Source organism: Eleutherodactylus coqui, chromosome 5 (assembly GCF_035609145.1).
Source record: "Eleutherodactylus coqui strain aEleCoq1 chromosome 5, aEleCoq1.hap1, whole genome shotgun sequence".
NCBI lineage: Eukaryota > Metazoa > Chordata > Amphibia > Anura > Eleutherodactylidae > Eleutherodactylus > Eleutherodactylus coqui.
The window spans coordinates 196754065-196777071 of NC_089841.1; the positions used below are offsets into that span (position 1 = coordinate 196754065).

General features: G+C 41.4%; 2 protein-coding genes across 3 annotated transcripts in view; one reads left to right on the plus strand and one right to left on the minus strand.

Moving 5' to 3' along the window:
- Nucleotides 1-15482, plus strand: part of AP1G2 (adaptor related protein complex 1 subunit gamma 2) — a 30257-nt gene extending 14775 nt beyond the window's left edge. For both annotated transcript variants that reach the window (XM_066603983.1, XM_066603984.1), the window contains exons 13-22: nucleotides 401-455; nucleotides 3345-3467; nucleotides 5274-5363; nucleotides 8681-8808; nucleotides 8907-9011; nucleotides 10615-10750; nucleotides 12567-12699; nucleotides 13429-13592; nucleotides 14778-14876; nucleotides 15118-15482. In XM_066603983.1, the coding sequence (XP_066460080.1) occupies nucleotides 401-455; nucleotides 3345-3467; nucleotides 5274-5363; nucleotides 8681-8808; nucleotides 8907-9011; nucleotides 10615-10750; nucleotides 12567-12699; nucleotides 13429-13592; nucleotides 14778-14876; nucleotides 15118-15219 (1135 nt within the window). In that variant the 3' untranslated portion in view covers nucleotides 15220-15482. The remainder of the gene's footprint in view (nucleotides 1-400; nucleotides 456-3344; nucleotides 3468-5273; nucleotides 5364-8680; nucleotides 8809-8906; nucleotides 9012-10614; nucleotides 10751-12566; nucleotides 12700-13428; nucleotides 13593-14777; nucleotides 14877-15117) is intronic.
- Nucleotides 15483-16875: 1393 nt separating this feature from the next.
- ZFHX2 (zinc finger homeobox 2) overlaps nucleotides 16876-23007 on the minus strand; it is a 51061-nt gene continuing 44929 nt past the window's right edge. The window contains exon 9 of the mRNA XM_066604998.1: nucleotides 16876-21353. Within this exon, the coding sequence (XP_066461095.1) occupies nucleotides 20551-21353 (803 nt within the window). The 3' untranslated portion in view covers nucleotides 16876-20550. The remainder of the gene's footprint in view (nucleotides 21354-23007) is intronic.

Below are 23007 nucleotides of genomic sequence, written 5' to 3' on the forward strand. Positions count from 1 at the left end.
ACCTCCAGTAGATTTTTTGCGAGTTTTGGGTCATGGCAACCTGAGACTCGCACCGTGACCCCATTGACCTCAATGAGAGTGCGAGGTTGCAGGGTTACATAGTGATCCTTAGTTGTGCAACCCCTGTTGTGGCAATGTGGCTGAATAGCCCTAGCCCAAAGTAATTTTATGATGGCCCCTTTAAAGCAGTAAACATCACTATGCTACAAAACAAGATCAGTCTGCCCAAATGATCTATCTCTGCTGATCTTCTAGTGTTAACATTCAGAGGATTATTAAGAGGATACCAGAAGCTGTTGGTGAAAAGCCCACCTCTGCAGATAAGAAGTTGTTTATCTTAAGAATAAAGCATAATGGAAATGAATGGAACTATTTTATCTTATTTCCTATCCTTCCCCAGGTTTTCTCCTTCCAAGCGTTGGCACATAGATACCATAATGGAGACACTGGTCACAGTAAGTAAACTCATTATTTTTTCTTTATATATAAAACCAGTCACTTCAGTGAAGCCTGATGTAAAAAACTTACTTGAAGGTCACAACATTAAAGGAAGATATCATTAAAGAAGTTAAAACATACAAAGGCAAAATTAAATGCTGCAAACTTGTCTACCAGCTTGATGGGCATACAAGGACTCAGTACGTTATTGAAGGAACGGGGCCAAACCCTGTAAATGAATGGTATTCAGTGATCACCCATAACCACCCCATAATTCTGCATACAGATGGGTCTGTTTTGAAGATATGAGTGGCTGATTTACTTGCACCAGCCCCATTCTCTGTACAGCTGCTAAAAGCTGAGAAGAAAAGCATTGACAGAGCAGTAAATATGGCTGCATAAGAGACTACATGAGAGACTAGTCCATGGTTCTGAAGGTCAACAACAAGGTTAAAAGCAATCACTGTGTTTGCATGTTGCAAGTCGGACTGGCTTGTCATAGAGCATACAGTCTAATCTAGCCCCTTCACACTAAAGGACAAACATGTATGTCGTCCAGTGCCAGGGTTTGTATAAAGCGGGCCTGGGAGCCAAGCTTGTTCCATGCACAGTGGATGCTGCCTGACAGCTGACACCTGCCTGCAACAGCCGTGAACAGAGTTCTTGCTGATCACGGCTATTAACCTTTTAAATGTTCCTGCCAGTTCTGATAGCGGCATTTAAATGCCCCGATCGAAGTTCGTGGATCCTTAATGGCCTCACACAATGAGATCACAAAGTGCTATTTGGTAGTCATGGCAGCCCAGGGCCTTTGCAGGTCCCCAGGGTTGCCATGTATTTCTGCCTATTAAGCAGGGCTTGTACAATGCCGTCAAAATACCATATACTGCAATACTGAAGTACTGCAGTATATGGTATAGGCAATCAAATGATTCCCAGTTCAACTCCTCCATGGGGACTAAAAGTTAAATAAATAAAAGTGGAAAAAAGTTTGACAAGCTTATTGTCAAAATTAAAGGATTCTAAGAGTTCGAAGAAAAACCTTTTCTCGTATTTCGGTACCGCTGCATCAGTAAACATCAGATCTGTCAAATTAATGCAAAAACTGATCAAAAAATTGTATGTACTCCAAAATAGTACCAATGCAAATCACAGGTCGTCCCGCAAAAAACAAGCCCTCACAAAACCCCATCAACAAAGAGATAACAACAATTTATGAGGGTCAGAGATGCCAACAGAAAATATAGATATATTTTTTATGATATTTTATTTTTTAAAAGCAGTACAGCAAAAAAACGAACTAAATGAATTTGGTATCGTTGTAATCATACTGACCCAGAATAAAGATATCATGGTATTTTTCCTGCATTGTGTATGCCGTAAAAATAAGACTCCTCCAACAACCCCACCCAAAGATGGTGAAATTGTGGGGGGGTTTTGTTTGGTTTTTTACATTTTCTCCACTTAGAAATTTTTTTAAGTTTTTTTTATCAGTACATTATATGGTACATTAACTAGTACCATTAAAAAATACAACTCGTCCCGCAAAAAACAAACCCTCAGACATCTACGTTGACTGAAAGATAATAGAGTTCAGATATTTTTGAAAGTGAGAAGGAAAAAAACCCAATTGAAAAAAAAAAAAAATAGCTGCATCCTTAAGGGGTTAAGCTACATGTGTAAGCCATAGCTTTGTACATTTTTGTACAATTTCTTCACTGCTCCTTTTAGATTACACCTGTATCTAAGCATGTGTTACCCTAAGGCTGGGGTCACACGGGACCGAAATCCCACATAAATCATGAGGAATGACCGCACGGAAATACCGCAAGACATTTTCGCAGGAGAAATGTCGCTTCAAAACCTGCATCCTTTCACAGCGGATTTTCAAGCGTCTTCGCTGCCTGCATTCCTCTGGGCTGTCTCTCCCCTGAGAGAGGAGAGCGGCCGCTGGGAAACGGGGAAAAAATTGACATACCACGGCTTTGAATTCTGCGCGGCATGTCAATTTCAGAGCGGCTTGGCTGCAGCATGTGGATGGGATTTTTGCAAATCGCGTCCACTTTGCTGGCTAATCCCGGGATAAAAAGCCACGGGCGGAATTTCCGTGCAGAAAGTCTGCACGGAAATTCCGTGGCAATTACGCCCCATGTGAACCCAGCCTAAGGGACCTTTCCCACAGGATGGAATTAACCCTTTCCAATCCACTGTGTGACGTCTGACGACATTCTGATTGAAGGCTGTACGGCTCTGATGTCGGAAGACATCTGGCAGGGTATTCTTACTGTACATTACTGGCTGCTCTGTTGTTGGGGGCCTCTCCAGCATGTCCCATACCGCAGTACGGGCTCTAGCCAGCAGATAGCACCACTGTACAATGGCAGAAAGAGAAAGACCCTAGGAAACCCTGAATCCAAAATTGGATTGCAAAGGGTTAATCTATGCGGACATTTCACAATGTTATCCCTATGGGGCTTGAATTCCTCACCTGTTAAAATCATCATCTTTACTTCAAAACCTGCAGTGAAAAAGCTTTCTGCTGCGGAATTAGGGACATCTTGTGAAACTGTTGTAGCAAATTTGTAATATACAGAAATTCAAGTCTGCATAAAAAAGCAGGGAATTCTGTAAGATGCTCTGCAGCATGCATTCTCCAGTTAAAAACTCAACAGAATCTGTACTAATTGACAAAATCCGTATCTGCACTGCGTCCTGCGGACAATTCCCTTAGGGACTTTTTTAATAGAAAGAAACAAGAAAATGTAATATGAGAAGGTTTTTTTTTTATTTTCAGTGGAAATGCTCTTACTTGACATAGTGCAGTGAAAGTAATGGAATGTAGAGATAACTTATATTGTTTTCTGGACAAAGTGGTGACATGAGAAGTACTGGCTATTATTTTCCAGGCCGGGGAGAGTGTTCGTGATGATGCAGTTTCACACCTTATTCAGCTGATCAGTGGGTCCTCCGAGCTGCATGGCTACATTGTTCAGAGACTCTACAAAGCCGTGAGAAGGGATATTGTGCAGGTATCTGGAATACATCTATTGTATAGTAGGTGGAAAATCTAGAGGCGTGCACCGTGAGAACTGCGAGCGGAGGACTGCCGAGTCTATAATAAAGCCGAGGAATGATCACGTAACAAAGCTTATTGTGACAGCACTAAATCTGATCCCGTCGGCTCATAGATATATCCATTTGTTCTTTTCACAACAAATGTCTTTATATATTTGAAACCTACATCTCTGTCTAATGTGATATAGCTCCTAATGAGGAAATTCATTTTAAAGGTAACCGTGCACATTAGATAAATATTGGCTGAACTAACGGATTTCCCTGTGAACCAGCTAATGTCTATATCATGTGTCATTGGATCCAATGACACATAACATGGAAAGCAGAGGTGTAACTTGGAGCTCCTGGGCCCAATGCAAAACCTGGAACGGGGCCCCAACTATAATGCTTTATTCATAGTACTGGGCTTCCTATATGGAGAAGAGAGGCCTTATGGGCCCCCCTAAGGCTCCTGGGCCCGGGTGCAACCGCATCCCCTGCATCCTCTATAGTTACGCCCTTGATGGAAAGGAAGAATTGGACTTCAACAGGCCCAATACTTTTGTTCTCAAGAAAAAAAAGTCACCACCAGAGTTGTCTGGCAACTGGTTATTTCCCTTTCATACGGGCCATTTGCCCAATGGAACAAGCTGGTGACATCGTCACCAGCTCAATCGCTCTTGGGCAGCCCGTATAGACTGCATGACTCTCGTTGCAGCCGGCGATGATTTTTATGCCGGACGTAATTGAACGACTAATAAGAAGCCTGCAATTCTCCTTAGCCGTTGGCTCGTGTATAAACTGAACAATTTAAACTCAGCCGTTTCATTTGTTTTATCTGAACGATACTCATTCCATGTAAATGGGGCTTTACTCCACTCTCTCCATTCAGAACACATGAACACTGGGCCAAGCTGAGATGGAGGGGTGTCGGGAGGTATAACTATCGGCTGATCACTCATGCAATCAATCTGCTTGTATAAAATGACTGCATTTTAAAGTAAATGACTTGTTTGCTCAGGTGAACAGTTTGTTGCTTCATGTTAAAGGAACCTAAGGGATAGATATAATATAGGATCGTTTCAACTGCACAAAGTCGGAAAAAGGACAAAGTCCTTGTAACAAAACTCAACTAATGTTTGTTAAGACTTGGGTGAATACTACCATTTCGGTTAGTGTTTGCAAAGTGTTTATCAAAGTTTTTAACACTGCCTGTCGACTTAGAGGATAGTTAATGGTTTGGTCTGTGCTAAGTGCATATGAACACTACATGTACAATATATGGTGTGATATGCACCAATCCAAGTCCTTGTAAACGAATATGAGCATATTGGTACAAAATCAGACAAAAATAGGACCTATTCATATGAATCGGTGTATTCACAATGTCTAATTTTTGCTCAATTCTTGGAAGAAAATGGTGCATATCCATGTGTGATGTTCCTCATATATATTACCCAGAGGAGCATGCATGGCCTTATAAGTCTCCTCACTCACCTTCTAGGTGCTCTCCTCATATATGATATACCTCCCGACTCGGACAGCACACGGAAAGGATGTCTGTGTGCTTTCCAACCCAAGTAGTGCCCATGTGCATGTAGCCTTAATGTATTGCATTTTAATGTAAAGCTAGCATTGAAAGTTAGGAAGCAGCTTAGCGTCAGAGTTGACATTCATGGGTTTGATGCCCTAATGTGTAAGAGATAAGTGAGCACTGCAATAAAATCTTCTGTTTACCAATCACAATTATGTATTGAGATAATGTCCTATTGTCTATCCAGCAACCATTAGTTCAGGTGGCAGCATGGTGCATCGGGGAGTATGGCGACCTCCTAGTAATTGGAGCCTGTGAAGAAGAGGAAGTTATACAGGTAAGTCTTCAACTGATTGCATAACACCAAAATACAAGAGAGCAATATGAACAACATTTCTGGAGATTTTGTATTTTCCCCAGCCGATCGTGTCTGTTTACCCCAAACAGTTTTACGTGAATCTCTAACCAGAGAGAATATCTCTATCCTAAATGACCAGATACTCTTTAGCACCATCATACATGTGGTTGTCTAACGGCTGTATTGTTTTATCTTAGGCTACCGTCTTCAACTAGATACAGAGCAGAAGAGGGTTTTTTAAAGAAAATGTATAGATTAGGCTGATAAAATGTATTGCAAAAATGCTTTAAATTGCCTATTCTGGCATGCCGGACAGAGTGTTCCCGGGTGAAATAGCACAGTATGTTGAGCAATTTTGTCTAAGATTGTGTGCCACATCTACGCTAGGGGCTCAGAACCGAGCCTCCAACATAGATGTGAAAGGGACTTTAGTCTACATTTATCAACATATTTGTGTATTTTCGGAGCCTCTGACACATATGTGAATGGGGCCTATGTCTAAACAGACGAAACAATTCACAGAAAGTGGCCATACACTTTAACCCTTTCCAATTTACTCCTACATTCTGATTGAAGCTTGTACAGCTCAAATGTCAGAAGACGTCCGACAGGGTATTCTTACCGTCTATTGCCAGCCACTCCGCTGTTGGAGCCTCTCTGGTGCACACACAATGGCTTTAGCCAGCAGATGGCACCGCTGTATAACAGCAAAAAGAGAAAGCCTTTTAGGAAACCCTGAATCCAAAATTAGATTGGAAAGGGTTAAAAGCATGCAGGTAAAAACATCCCATGCTAGTACTGTTCTTGCACACAGATAAAGTATATACAGGGTGGCAGGCCACATGGTACATGTAGTGCACCATTCAGGCTTACGACTTATTCATGACACCATGTTTCAATCCAGCCGGACTTCCATCTTGCTTTCTATTCTTTTGAAAGCATATTGAAATCAATGGGGGGTGGAGGGGGGGGGGGGGGAGTTTTATATCAGTTTCTCTCCTTCAAAAATGGAGCAGAGAGACGTAACCCTAACGCAGGTGTGAAAGCAGCCTTAGGGCTCCTTCACACTGGCGATCGCTATCTTGCTGCAATAAAATCATGGAAAAATTACAATTGGGTTCAGGCGTTTTTTGAGAGTCAGTGATGCTTCCTCTTAAGAATATTCTTGCCTTGGACTTTTTAATGTTAAAAACGTATTGCATGGCATGAAAATCGCAAGTTCATGCGTTGCGATAAAAAGTTGGCTCCATAGGGAAACATGGCTGATAAAGAATCACAAAACGCAGAAAGATAGGACATGCTGCAATTTTTCTTTTATTGCAACATCGCAGGAGTGAAAAGATCGCAAATGGGAATGAAACCATTGAAATTCATCATTTTTATAATTCTGTGTTTTTACTCCATCTCGAATCTCATGGAAATCGCGCGCTTTTATCGCAAGTATGAGGTCCGCCTTAGTCAATTTGAAGGTTAATGGCCGTGATGCGTGTTGTGATGCGTTTATCAAGGCACATGCAGTCATAAGTCTGTCACATCAATTAATTAGCCAAGCTGCGACTTTTGATACTGCAACACTGAAACATTCTTGACTTGGGATGGTTTCCAATTTTTTGATTGTAGATATTTTGTATTCTATTTTCGGTCCACGTTAGACAGCATTCAGTGACAGGTTATAAAGCAGCTACCTGCCCCGCTGAGGCCTGTGATCGTCTGCAGTCAGTCTGTGACATTCAGTATATAGGCTGACTGCAGCTTGAAAACCCAGCGCTGGCGGAGAGATTGGCAGATGCAGCATTGGAGCTCCAGGGATCCGTGATGGCTGAGTATAAGCTAGTTTATTATTTTTATAGCTATTGGTTAAAAAGAACTTGGCAAACCCCTTTAAAGATCTATTACAGAAGTACGGGATGCAAATCATCCATCCTGTACCGGTATGAAATGCAAGCCAATGTTCCTGCTAAGAATAGAAGCTTGAAGCTCTGGATATTGTCATGCCATGTATGCAAATGTTAGCACCATTGCAAAGTTACCATTGTCCATACCCCACCTCTTCTGCAACAAGTGCACTTAATGTTAAACCCATGATCCGCAATCACATTGTCATCGTGTCCTTCTTTACGTACGTGTGCAAAAATGTCCTGACAGCAGTTTCTATTGCTGGCAGTGATTATTGCAGCATGTATGTCGACAACATGTTTAATAAGAGATCTTTCACATGGGATGGAATAGCATTGTGGAATACGCCCTCTTGTGGAATATAGAATCATAGTATGGCAGAGTTGGAAGGGACCTCCAGGGTCATCTGTTCCAACCCCCTGGTCAGTGCAGGATTCACTAAGTCATCCCAGACAGATATTTGTCCAGCCTTTGTTTGAACACTTCCATTGAAGGAGAACTCCGCACCTCCTATGATAACCTGTTCCACTCATTGATCACCCTCACTGTCAGAAAGTTTTCTCTAATATCTAATCTGTGTCTCCTCCCTTTCAGTTTCATCCCATTGCTTCTAGTTTTTCCTTGTGCAAATGAGAATAGGGCTGATCCCTCTGCACTGTGATCCTCACATGATCTAGACTCTATGCTTCTCTTAATACATCCCAGAATTGTGTTTGCCCTTTTCGCTGCTGCATCACATTGTTGACTCATGTTCAGTTTATGATCTATTAGTATACCCAAGTCTTTTTCACATGTGCTGCTGCTTAGCCCAATTCCTCCCCTTCTGTATGCACTTTTTTTTCATTTTTCTTGTCTAGATGTAGGACTTCATATTTCTCCTTGTTAAATGCCATTCTGTTAGTCGCCGCTCACTGTTCAAGCTTTTCTAGATCTTTTTGAATACTCTCTCTCTCTCTTCCCTAGTGTTAGCTATGCCTCCTAGCTTTGTGTCGTCAGCAAATTTGATCAGTTTCCCATCATTTCCCTCCTCTAGACCATTTATAAAAAAGTTGAACAACACTGGGCCCAGGAGAGAGCCTTGTAGTACCCCAGTTGATACATTCTTCCACTTGGATGTGCAGCCATTTATGACCACTCTGATATTCAGCTCCAAAATCTACATTGATAACATGTGGAATTGAAAATAGCGGAATTCTGCTAGCAATTCCGCATCAAAATCCGCAGTTAGTCATGCAGATTTGGGTGCGGAATCCTTGGATGGCGCATTCTGCATCGCTGTTGCGGAATATTCTGCCTTATGTGAAATTTGCCTAAGGCGTCAAAGGCTGTTACTCAAACAGTATTATGTGCAGTACATACAGTATTACATAAGTTAACTCTAGTATGATAAATACTTTCAGGTGACAGAGGATGATGTCCTTGATGTACTGGAAGGTGTTCTACAGTCACATATTTCCCTAGCAAGCACGCGGGCATACACCCTAACAGCAATCATGAAACTTAGCACACGCTTCAGCGACACAATAAAGTAAGTAGCCTATAAGGTTCTTGCGATTAGAAAATCGCTTTTTTAAAGCAATCATGGAAAGTATGAATTGTCTCTTTTTTCCCTTCTTTTTCCCCCAGCCGTATCCGTCGAGTGGTGTCTATATATGGATGTTGTCATGATGTGGAGTTACAGCAGAGAGCAGTAGAATACAATGCACTATTCAAGAAATACGATCACATGAGGTATAAATTGTTCTACGCAGGTCATGTGGGGACGTGCTGTCACATATACACTGCCGAAATATGTTTTGGATAAAAATGTCTCTTCTAATAAAAAGAAAGATTTCTGGCGTATTCTATTTACATGTAAGCAAAATGATGCTGATGAAAACGAAAGAATGCTTCTATAATAAGGCTGAAAACAAAGCTCTAACTCAACTCAAGCACATCATTGTAGTAATGCATTCTTACTGGAGCTTGGCTTACTGGTGCCAAAGCAACAACTCATTGTCTCAATATGGTAACTACTAACTATCTTTACTGAATATTCAGCCGCTTCACTTAAGGACCTGATCAGGAGGTTCTCTAGACAAATTGTATTCATTGTATTGGGGATCCTTGGCTTTATAAGGATTTGTCAACTAGACTGCAGAGATGTCTATGCCCAAAAAATTAGTTACATACATATGAATGTGGTAGTTTCTGCACCGTGTATAAATTCCTGCCTGCAACATATATATATATATATATATGTGTGTGTGTATAGATAGATAGATATAAATATACATAATGTTTTAGGCAGATATGCATCGGCGCCCGTGTTACTGCAGGAGGAAGGCGGCCGTACCTCAAGACGGACGTCTCTCTGCAGCGCCGGGAGAAAGAACATGTGACCGGCTTCATTGCTGGTCATGTGTTCTTTCTTCAGAGCTTCAGAGAGACGTCCGTCTTGGGGTACGGCCGTCTTCTTCCTGCAGTAAGGGCTCAGTCACACAGGGTGCATCGGTGCCTGTGTACGGGTGCCGATGCGCCCGTGTGACTGAGCCCTAAAAGAGTTGCAGAGCTGTGTATGTGTGTATGTATGTATGTATGTGTATATATATATATATATATATATATATATATATATATATACATCTTTTGGGCACATTCTGGGGTCCTACAACCCTGTGATTCACTTTGATGCACTCTGAAGCAATTGAATACCCAGCCACTTGCACAGACTGCAATAAGGCGCAGTACCCTCAAATCCTGGCCAAGTCTTCTCGGCACATCCGGGAAAGTACTGCATTCTTCAGTTTGTTCTGTAGTCAAATAGTTTGGAGAGAGGATTCCATTTATAGAGTTCTTGTGTAAAATAATGATAATATAAAACATATCTTCTATATAAATCTCTGGGACTCTGTCAGCATTGGTTCCCTTTTTTGTCTTTCACAAGAGTTAACACATTATGAGAGATTTGCTACAGAAAATTATATGAAAAAAGTGTAATAGTTAAGAGGAAACATAAGGGGGTCAAATTTACTAAAGCACTATTTTTTGAGTGTGTGTTGGATTCAGTCTTCTACATGCATATAGTATATCATATCAGTTTATAAGACAGACCCAGGAGAGTTCCATCATCTTTAGAAACACTGCTTGAATCTGAACAGAATTAAGTCCAAGAATAGCAACATTCACTCATCATAATGGTTGCCCATGGGTGAACGTGTCATCGGACTGCCCATTTAAACAATACTTGTGTAAAACTTTGTTATGCCAAACCAACAATATAATTTACAGTAACTCTATCCAAACTCATGGGAATAGCAAGCATGAATTGATTGTACTCTCTGTCTCTGATTAGGTCAGCTATTCTGGAGAAGATGCCATTGCCAGAAAAATCTACTGGAGCAGAAACTGAAACTTACATTGGAGAAATCAAAGAAAAAACTGAGAGCCAACCAAAAAGTATTCCCTCCTCAAGTCAGGCAGTTAGTTATGTGAGTAGTGGGGAGATCAATACATGGTCAATACATACTATAGTAAAGTTAATAGCATTGTCCATAAGAGGTGGTGCTCGAGGTCCTGGTCAATGGACAACTTGTGAATCATACAAAGCGAAGAAGACCACAGCACTTCCAATCTTGCTTCAGATATAAAGTGTGCTCATTCAGCAGTACATGAGCAGCATTTCAACCATATTAGGTCTTTGTCAAGCTTTGTAGCTAGCATAAAGGGAAAATAGTGAAACAGCTGTTGCCATCTATTGCATCTGTCTGCATCTACGCCTGTGTATGCTGTCTGTGGAATAAAGTAACCGCTGTTTTATTTTTACTGGTGAATGACGCTATTTGCCTATTTATGCTGGCTAGAAGTTTTGATCCTTTTGAAACGCTGAGCACCGCCAGTTCACAGACCCCAGTGTTATGTCTGCATAGGACGGGCTGGACCAGCACCTGCAGACGTGCACAATAATTGCTCACAGTGCAGCGGCCAAAACAAACCAACAAATAATAAATGGGAAGTCTTTCCCTTAATATGTAGCGAACGAGGGAGAGACCCCTGCCTAACACAGCAGACTGATCGCGTCGATAGATGCGGGCCTGCACTTGTACCTGGAACCTAAGTAACCCTATTGGGCAAACTGATAAAGGACAAAACAAAATAAAACACAGCACTTAGCTTAAGTAGAACAAGCTGCAGCACACAGAGCCATCTGGAGTAAGGAACAGTGGACACCATGCTGACCACAGGAGCCACTAACTGCCAGCTCAGACAGCGAGCAAATGACAGTTTACAGCACCTTAGCTTCCTCTCGATCCCAGCTAAATATTCAGCTAATCATGTGAGCACATTGCGTCACACCTACTAAGCTAGAAGGTGCAGGACCATGTCTAAAACCCACACCGGACTCCGTCAACCTGGCAACGACCCCAGCACTGCTACAACACTCAGTTTCCAAGCAAGCGAGTGTTTGACTTGGGCCAACTGTCCTTTCATAGTGTGGCCCATTAGCTCACCATTCTAAGATGTTTAGCATAAAATCCAACATTTTTACATTTCTGCTTAGTAGACAATCCAATTTTTCTTTGCATACAAGCGGTGTGTCCCATAGGCATCCTTATTAATTACCACACAGAAGTCCAAGGGATTTAGTAATTAAACTGGACACTTTGTTCAGCCATATGTGCATGTATGACATATATTGGTCAAGCGTCCAACACTCCTTTCACTGAATCCATTGGAGTGCTGACTATTTTTGTGTTGGAGTTAGGGTCCTGAGGCTCGCACCTGATTTCTGTTAATACGGAGCAGTTTCTTGGTGATTTTTTCATATATCATTGTATATGTGTTATTCTTTTTTGACATTGTGTTTATCTTTCCTGCGCAGGTTCTGTCTTGGGTTTCCATCTTCTATGCAGAAAACTACATGGGGAGAGAAACAGGGATGAAACTCTAGGGTTCAATGAGTGAGACGGAGACCCCTTTGTTCTCCGTTTCACATGGTATCATCCTGGATAGAAAGGTATCGAGGACAACACTTATGTATCCAGCTGACAGGAAAAGAAACCATGTGAAGCAGAGACTGAAAGTAATCTCCATCTTGCACATTAAAACCCTTTGGTTCTGTTCCGGTTTCTAACCCAACGCAGTTTTTTTTCATAGAAGACAGAAATCCGAGACAAAACTGACATCGGAGAGAAGAACGAATGTGAAAAGACCCATATTGTAAATGGAATTTTAGAAGATAGGATGTGTACTACACTTCATGGCTTCCTTACATTGTACTGCATATCTCACAAGTGTATTCTGTAGGTTACAGACCTCTTGGGATTGTTGGAAGAGAGTGCGCATAGCACACCAGTGACCGCAGAGGTTTCTTCTATAAACCAAAATGTACCCAATGGGGAAAGCTTGCTGGATCTTTTAGATGAAGCTCCAAATCCAGGTATATAAATATATATTTATGTACTTCAGAACTGTTTTAATGGGATGCCCTACATTTTGGTGAACTTGTTCATGAATTACACTCTTATACTAAAGCCACTTATGTGGCCATTGGAGAGGGGTTTACGACTCCTTACCCTTGGATGGTGTGAACAGGTTTACACTCTCCGCAGATAGTTCTGTAGGGGATAAATGGGTCTTTGGTGTTAAAAACCCTTTAAGGAAATAGGGAATACTGGCTGAATTTAGTGTCATATTCATTGTCAGACTTTCCTAGAAGCAGATGCACCAGTAACTAAGAACTGAATAAAAAGCAGAAAAAACATTTAAAGGGGTTTGTATAAGTTTAGCTTCCGTGTGGTATTGCTGCTCAGACCCATTTACTTCAGTACCATCATAATTTATGGACAGGTGTGGAAATTTGGCAATTCTGTAATGCTGTACAACCCCTTTAAAGTCCTTACTGCTATTCTCTTTTTAGAGAGAAATTCGCTAGATGATTAGTACAGACATTCCCTGCTTTGTGATGAGACCTCCTCATTATAGTACAACCATACAGCTGATATTGTGGACTCTGCAGATTCCACCTGAAGGCCGCTCATCAGATCTTAGATGATTTTATTGTTTATAGTGCTTGAAATGACAATGCAAATAAGACATGTTTTATGTAATGCCCAACAGAGATGATCTAGTTCTTTGTGTTAATGCCCTAAACTTTTGCCTTTTACAGCTGCATTACCGCCACTTGTTGCCTATAATAAAAATGGCCTTCAAGTGGAATTCTCCTTCACGCGTCCACCATCTACCTCTGCCCTCCTAGTCGTCAATTCTTGTGCTACAAACTCCTCATCTAGTGATATTACTGACTTACAGCTACAGGCTGCTGTGCCCAAGGTGAGTCCTTGGAAACTTCTGAAGCTTGTGTTTTTTTATTCTAGTACACTTTTATTGCTTATCATGTACCTCTGGGCAAGAAAGGAAAATCTTGCCCTCTTATGTAGATTGGGCTCCTTCGCAGATCTTCAGGCATTTCATGGCCTCCTACCTCCTTATTGTTCCAACCTCAGTACCTTAACAGAATAGTGTCATAATCGACCCCTTCCTCTACATAAACAAGTCTTCTGGATGTCTAGCAGATGCAATATTTATTTATGGAGAAGACAACAGCAACACATGGTCATGAAGTCCTAAATGAGGATACTGTTCTTAAATTTACACCTATATTGAGAAGACCTTAAAAGGGTTTTGTCATTAAAAAGAAAAAAATCTATACTCGCCTATTACTCCACAGGCAGTCTCCTTACAGCATCTTCTCCTCCCTGAGCTTCTGCAGTCCCCCGGGTCACGTCTCCTCCAGCCAGGCTGGCTTGTTATGAAGCTGGCATTCCTCACATTCTTCAATGAAGGTCACGTCCCTGTGACGTAGCATTCACTGGCTAGGATGGAATGGTGATCTATTGCAGAGACAGCGGACATGAGCAGTCTCTGCAATAGCTCGGCACTCCCGGTGCTGGACTGTGAACTGCGATGTAACGTACATTGCCGGGCAGGAAGATGACTACCTGTAAATGTACGTAACATCCAAGGAAGCAGAGGAATCAGCCATCTGGAGGTGATGGCTGCAGGAGACTGGAGAAGATAGGCGAGGTGAAGATTTGGTATGTAGACTGACAGGGAAGGAATAGGTAAGTATAGAATTTTTTTTTTTTTTTTAATGACTGAACGGCTTTAAGCAGAAAGCTAGAAAAGTAAAAACTGCACCTGTTTAGTGTTCATTAACAACAATTCTGCACCCTATATGCATTGTTTGTATGCATGACCTCATCTAATGTGTGCTTGTAAAATATGCATTGGAATTTGATGACGGGGGTCTTCTCCATAGTATCAGAATGGTCTGTTTTGTTGAATGAGAATCATTAAATTCAATATTAAACAAGTTTAAAATTTTGATATTTGACATTTGAACTGCCTCTATTGGCAAAACTATATGTCCGTACAGCAGTTTGTATAGACCCACTGAAAACATTGTGCTAACTCGAATGTTCCTAATTAAGTTATTCTATGTTTTCTATATTCCAGAGTGTTCAGATCCAACTTCAGGCTCCTAGTGGTTCTTTACTTCCAGCCTCTGGTGGAGGATCAGTTACACAGTGTCTTCGGATTCTGAACCCTCAGAAGGTACTTTGGATGTAGTAATCATGTAACATGGGCTATTTTATTTTGGGTTACTAAAGTCAAAAATACCAATTAAAATATAACTTCTTAGGTCGAAAATGATGCGGCTAATAACGAAAAACGAAATACATCTAAAAAGTGTAATAAAATGTGATACATTTGAGCATTAAATAAAAAGATGCCTCTCATTTTGAAACGCCTTCCAAATTCCAAATTTTGAAAAAATATCGTTGTCCCCTTTTAGGTTCCGTTACGTATGCGGCTCCGTTTGTCTTTTACGCAAAATGGAAACCAAGTCCAGGAAATATGTGAAGTGAACGACTTTCCTGCAGAAACTTGGCAGTGATGTGATCGGGCTTGTACGGACGCTCAGATAAAGTGGCAGAGACTTATTCCAACTGATGGAAAAGGAACTGATTTCAGTGTTATATTCAGCAGATTTGTAATAAGTAAAGTCCAAGGAAAGGGGCAATTTTATTTATATTTGCGTGCGCCGATTAAAAGACACACATACACAGCTGCAGCCTATAACGCGCACATGAAATATCACCAAGTTATTGTGGTAAGGATATCTGAAAGACATTGTAATAAAATCTCCTTAAAGACCGATCATGATCTTTTCCTCCTCTAGGTGGCATTGTTCTACCTAGACTTTTTTTTCCACCTTGCTTCCTACTATACCAGTCTTGCTTAATACTGTGCCAATCTCTACACTACACTAAGGCACTCAAAACATGTATCATAGATTTAGTATGCAGACAGGAGAAATCCCATAGGGCAACATAAAAATACAGAAATGATTAACCCTTTCATTCGCCGTCTACAGAGTTGCCAATTCCCTTTAGGCTGTTTGTGTTAATTAGGATTTGCGAGTATAATGAATTCTCGAGCTAATTAATGCTGTGTAGTGATGATGAGGGGGTTGCCTGAAATAGTGTGTAAGGGGGGAGCGGCCAGCGGTGATGAGGGGGGTTCATGTGAGTGGCACTGAGCCAGCCTGTACCTGCCCCCTTCAAGATGACAGACTGCAAGAGACAACAGGGAGAGAGAGCGCAGTGACGAAGGAGGGAGAGTGCGCAGAGTAGCAGATGCATCCGCCATCGAAAAATCAGCATCTTCTCTACCCTCCCACCAATATCCAATCGTATATATTTCACCCCCACCAACTCACCCACTTCTGCTCCCTGAGGTGTGAGCTGGCAGCTGTGGGCACTGACCATCTGTGTGCGTGTTCATGCATTTTCATCTGTTTGCCTGTGCCCTGTGTGCGCATATCCGGGCAGAGAGCTTGGCAGAGGGAAAGAGTGTGTGGGGCAGAGAGATACACAGATGGGGAGTAAGTCAGCGTGAGATATACATAGAAAGAGATGGGCAGAAAGAGGCAGATAGCGAGAGTTGGCAGAGCTACAGACGCTGGCGAAGAAGCTGGCACAGACGCGGCCCCCTCAGAGATGGCACCTGGTACTTATCGTGCCGTAAACAGTATGCATGAAACTGTGTGTAAAAGAGCAAGCGAGCGAGCAAGGATACGAAACAGGACATGGTTCAAGAACAGAAGAGGATGGCACGCCAATTCCTTATCCTGATCTCCCGAATGTTAATTGCTCATGCTCCCGGAGTGCTTGACATTGGCACATATGAGTTGCGTGACATGCATATGTGCTGCTGGGTGTATATGTCTAGTCATGCCATATTACATCCTAGCGTTTCAGCAACAATGGCTAAGCCAAAAGAAATTCTACCATGTTGGAAGAAGACCATCAAGAGCTATTCAACGATGGCCATCATGGAAATGACGATGGAAGGATACCAGAGGCCTCCAGAAAACGGTGAGATAGAAATGACTCCAAAAAAAATAACAATGTATCATTATAACCACACGCGGGGAGGGAAAGACTTGATATATTCTGAATCTAGATCCATGTGGCTTGAAGGAGAGAGAACATCCTATTGTTGATTTATTGTAGACATAATGATTTACAAAATACACAAACACCATATCAACATTTTAAGTTTAGATTTTTATATTTTTTTAACCATTTATACATCACTCTGAGGAAATCCTCAAACTCTTTGCATGCGACAATCCATGTTAGGTGAGCAGCTGGTCACTAGACAGGCTAAAAGGTACAGGAAGAGCATGGGCTATGTCCTACACTAAGCTGGCATGATGTGCTCTTTGAAGGTCAGATTGACGGCTTTGGTGCTAGTTAGTCTGTTTGGTTAGTAGAACAATCCTGGCCATGTTACATTATATGACTTGCAGGATCTACAAAGGCAATAAGCAAGTCCAAGGCCGAATCTGTGCCACCCTTTGTGTATCCTGTAGTGTTATAACCTCCATATCTAACAGTAACTGTGTGATTGCAAAAAAAGAAAATAGAAAGAGGGGGAAGAAAACAATAAAAGGAAGACAAAGAACAGGTAAGATGGATATTAGGTCAGTGGATGCTTAGATGTTTGTCGGCTTTGGAGATGAAAGAATCAGATACAGATTCTGGGGGGAAGAAGAGTCTATTAATGATCTGTAGAAATAAACTCTACACATGTGCCATTTAGGTGATTTCGTATTGTTTATTTGATGCATCAGCCTATTACCTGAAGTTGGTCGAATATGCTAGGCAAGAAAATGTATATTTAAGACCATCATCATTTTATCATCCACAGCAAGTGAAAATCACAAGAAATTTTCATAATTTTCACTTGGGTCTCCACTAAATTTTAAGAACATTTTTGAAAAGGGAGAGACAGCTTGTCTTATAAGCCGTCAATCAATCCAAATTTTCCATAATGTGGCAGTGTATAGCAGACAGTAAAAATCCTTTTTTTACTCAATAATACATAAGCCAAACTCGGTCTACTTAAGGAAACCTTTGGAAATCAAGTACTTCCACCATGTTATGCGGTTTTAATGTTTAATATTAATTTAGAAGAATAAATAGTAATAACATTGATGAACGGATTGGTTTCCGAATGTATTCGTGTTTTGGAAATCCACGAGTAGCTAAAAATGTTCACATTGCACGAGCCGTCTACTGCAGGCTTTGCGCATTGTCAATGATCCTCTTGTGCTTTGTTTAGGCTCTTACCAACTTTGTGACTATGGGATAACGTGACTTGGTTTTCAATATCTATAACATGGGTATAAATCTGGAAATGTTGTATCATTAAGATTACATTTCTTTACTATGGCAGATGTCACAACTGGCCTCTGGCTGTTAATAGGCCACTGAGGAAAACGAACTGAATTGGGTGAATGAATATATATGACCATTCCCAAAAAAAATTCTAGTTAGGAGTAATCTGTACAATTGGTTGTCAGCTAATGAACTGAGAGATCGCTTACGCGTTTTATTATGTGTTAAAGCTTCTACAATTCTTGTGAGAGGTAGTGGAAAGTATACGTCATAGTCATATATTTTCAAGGAGGCTCTACAGAACAAGTATAACTAGAGAAGCCACTTGCAAGAGTAAAAAGAATGAGCCATGGAAGTGTAGTGACAAATGCAATGACACATGAAAAGGGTAAGTGGAGGAGGTAAGTGATAGAATGGTGCAAAGGGCAAGATATTGGTTTTGAAATCTGAAAAGGTAAAGAATGCGACAAACAGGAAATGTAGAGGACCTATATAATACATGATGGATGGAAATAGTTTAATAAGGATTGCAAACCAGATATGGAACCAATAAGCGTGTAGAATAGAAAGCATCCTGTGGTTCTGCAGCTGTGGCGCACGTAGAGGTCTGGCTTTGTGTAAAGGGACTAATAGATGGCAGAAGGGCAAAAACTAAAGAATGCATGATCATGGCAGACATTTTGAATTAAAAAAGTTTCCTTGTATTCCTTATTGCATATCCTGTATCACCTAGGAAGTGATTATGCTATTAATGTACACTAGTATAACATAATATTATGTTCATGCTCATTATACATAAGTGGGCCACACGTATTTCGATGAGTTGGGGTTTTCCGTGCCAAATTAAGTATACTTTATCTGACATATCTTTAAAGCATCCATACATCACATATGGCTATAACAATGTTTGGCCAAACGCTAACAGCTATTCCTCCAGACTCCCCATACACATGCCAAACGTTGATGTGCTTTCAATGGGATAAGAAAAATGAGTCATTGTCAGATTATTTTGACAACAGCTTTATTTTCTGTGGGAACAAAGGATCAGACATGTTGAAATCCAACATGCCCGATCCTTCTTCACCCCAACATCTGCTGTCAAGGATGAGTCAAGACACTCCCATCCACATAAGATAGACGTCCGGTGGGCTAAAATATGCAGTTTGCCTCAACTTGCATCTAATTCGTAGGTGTACCTTCACGCGTCCACAACAGCTGCAGACCTATAGGTTGCCTAAACATTGTGCTCTTTAGTGAGGGAGAGTAGTGATTAAGAAAGAAAGGAAGACTTGGGATAAATGAGGGAATGTAAGAAATATGAGAAAAGATAAGATGTTCTTTCCGAATAAGTGTTAGTAAACCAAGCTAGACTGTTCAGATAACAGAAGTGTCCATACCAAACACATGCCTGTTTATGTACACCCATGTAGATACCATGCTGCTCTGAGTGATGAACTAAATGTAGTGACACAGCATTTTTCTGTAACCCATAATACAAATCATCATCCGTTTCAGATGCCAATCTTCCCATCCATTTTTTTCTTTTTTTTTTCTTTTTGGTGTGGATATTTTTCTTCATTTTTATGTAACTTTGGATTCAAAAGGTTGTCGTTATTTTTTTTCTGTTTAGTATTTTTACTTGTGTTTCCTTGTTTGGTGGTTTAATATCCCAATCCCTCCCTTCCCACCCCCATTCCCGAAAAAAAATCCCCAAAACATTAAGTGAGGTATGGGGAGAGCGATACAGGGGAGCAAGGGAGTGAAAAAATGTCCCTCCCCCCATAACCCTCCCCAGAGAGATAAAGCCCTTCCCTTGTCCCCTCCACAAATGGTTAAAGCATCACAGCGAGAGTTCTTGGAGTGCTCTTCACACCCCCAAGTATTACAAAGTTCAAGTCACTGGTTGAGAGGTGCTGTATTCCACATTTGAAATAAAACTCCCAAAATCTCTAGGTACACACGTGTACGTGCGTGTGTGACAGGTGAGACTGGACATCGCCTCTTGTTTGGTTCCGTACGTCTTGGAACTTTTGGTTATATTTATTTTTTTCCCTCCCCCTGTTCATTGGTTTATTGTTCAGTCTTTCCCTCTCCCCAAGTCAGGGAGTTTGGGTAAAGAGTTCATAGACAGGGGGAGGTCACTCTTGTTTTGGCACCAGGTTCAGGAAACGCAGAAAAGCTTTGGGTTTTCAGTATTTCTATGCAGAGGTTTAAGGGTTTTTCGTTTTCTTTTTGGCCTGTGTTATGATGTATTTCATTGTTTTTACTTCCCTGCTGGAGAGACACACATACAAGCTAGGGAGACAGTTACGAGAGAGAGAGGGGATGTGTCCCTCCAGCAGGTGAGAGGGCGAGGAAGCATTCTTGAGTGAGGGAATGCTTAGTTTGTAACAGACAGACACACATAGGGAGACAATCACATAAAAAGGGGGAAAAAAGACACAAACACTCTAGGAGGTAAATGAAAAATACACAAGAAGTAAAGTAAAATGGAGAGACAGCCTCAAAAAGCTGAAGTGTGAGACAGCATTAGAGTGTCTCTATAAAGCCATGAGTACAGAGGTAGCAGCACTCTTTGGCCTGAGTTGAGGTATTGCAGAGGATGCTCCATCACTGCATGCACTTTGTGCACGGTGCTGCTGTGACCTCAGGTGTTGGCTTCGAGCTGCGGGACCCTGCAGTAGTACTTGGCAGGAGAGGCAGTGATAGGTACAGACCCTCACTCTAAGAGGTGGTGGATGTGGCGGGAGGCCAGTGTAACAGCCTGCACGCTGATGAGCTTCTGCTTCTCCCTCTTCGTCATAAGAGGTCTTGCAGCGTTGGCACTGGTACCTAATTGCCACATCCACCATTGGAATATCTTCATCTTCTAAGTCATCATCTCGCTCCACGCTCTCTTCTTCTCCCATCGTAGGTTCCTGACCCCCACTGCTTTCACTTGTAGCTTTTGTCTGTGAAGGCTCTGGCTTACGGGACAATGGCATCTCAGGAGCCAGTTTGAGGGGTGCTGGGAGCAGCCCTAGAAGTGTATGGGGGATCACAGGGTTAATTGGAAACAGACGCTTCTTCAATCCATAAAGCTGTTGAAAGTAAGGTCCCTGTATCTGGGGGGTAAACAAGGGAGTGGCAGCTGGAGCAAGTGAAAAAGGCATAAACGGTGCCCCCATCAGAGGAGCGGCCTTTAAAGCTGAGGGAATAGTGGTTTCAGGGGTTAATGTAGCCTGCGATGAATCCTTAGTGGTATCACTGATGGTGTGCAAAGAAGTGGGGGCCGATGGTGGTGCACGAGGAAGGAGAGCTGAAGGTACAGAAGAAGTCATCCCAATGAGACTAGGAGGAGGGCCTATGATAAGAGAAAACAATAATGAATACTGCGGGTCATACCGCAAATAATGATTTAAACAGGAAAAGTATCAACAGTAATGGAGTCAAGTGTAAAACTGTAACATTTAAGTGGTACAAAGATGGAGCTTTCCTTTAACCCCTTCAGTGGCAGGTTTATTATTACCATGTCATGCTCCACAGGGCAGGTATTTTAAATGAGTCAACAATGCAATAAAAACCCTGGCAGATTTCAGATGACAGCTCAGTGCTCTGCACATTTCAGCACTAGAGCTGTCCACGGAAATCTTCCCGGGGTTTAACTGCATGGTCAGTGCAGCAAGCCCCGGAGATTTTCCGGGCGTTCCACTAAAGGGGTAAATAGTAGTTTTGCAGTAATACCTATTCAATGCCAAATGAAGACTAAAGGTCATTTCACATGAACCAATGATGAACACCAATCGGCGATATAACAAGCCGATCAGCTTTCATTTAAAAAGCCGATGTAAACTGTAAGGGGGTGAAGGACCATTAATATGACCAGTCGTCCCCTATACACTTTCATTATTGTCGTCCGCACATGTCCCATTTACACGGGAAGATGTGCTGCCAAGAATGATGATTTTTGAAGCTGCACAAAAGATGCGAAAAGCTGACAAACAAGATGTTTGTTGCCCCGTTTACATGGGGCAATAATTGGCATTGAGTGTTTGTACAAAAGCTTGTTTGACTGATTATTTGGCTGTGTAAAAGGATCTTCAAGGTTTAAACTAATATTAGATATTGTAAGAATTCTCCCACATGAGTCCCAATCAACTTAGCAGGAAGGCCAGGCAACTGAATAATATCAGATATATGCCTTTACAAAACGAATATCATTTAGGAAGTAAAATTATTTGAAAATGTCAATATTTATATTAAAAAGGTGTTCTGGTCCAGCAATTAAAGCCTATCAATTGTATAATGAAGAGAGGACTTTTAATTATTGAATTAATAGATTTGCTTGTCTGAAACCGGAATACCACTTTAATAACAGCTTAGATTATCCCAGGCAATATGTATAGATGGTTGGAAAAATGTATAAAATGCAGCCAAACACCAAATGTCTGAACAGCAGGGACTTCTCCATTGACAAATCTGCCCTGGGCAAAACATGAAACTGTTCCTTGTTGGAAAAGTGCCAACTCTGTAATTAGTGAAATAGTCCAATAGTGGCAAGGGCTGAAACGAATCCCTCCGCAGTTCTGATGAATAATACGTGGTTGGGTTAGAACACAAAGAATAATGGACGCAGCTCTAAGAATTTATCTTTTCTAGTTTAGTGACCAATTGTCAGATTTCATACTACGCAATGTGAACTACGATCTCTATACTGGCCCTATAGGAATTGAATGGGGGGTGAAGGAAGGTGGTGAAAAGGTGGCATCTTCCAGAAGCACATATGTTGTCAGAGATGCAGTTGTCTTTGCATTAATTTGGGAGTAAATGTTTTTTAAGATGTGAGTGCCTCATAGAATTAGTTCGTATTGAATGTCATTTCTGTTAGGAATTGCATAACTATTGCTAGAAAGCTGATTGCCTTTGTACTTCACCAAGTGCTTTCTTGTTTTAATGGTGCTGGAAACCGTGTGAAGACACAATGCTGATGTGCAATATGACCGATATATTCTGCATTG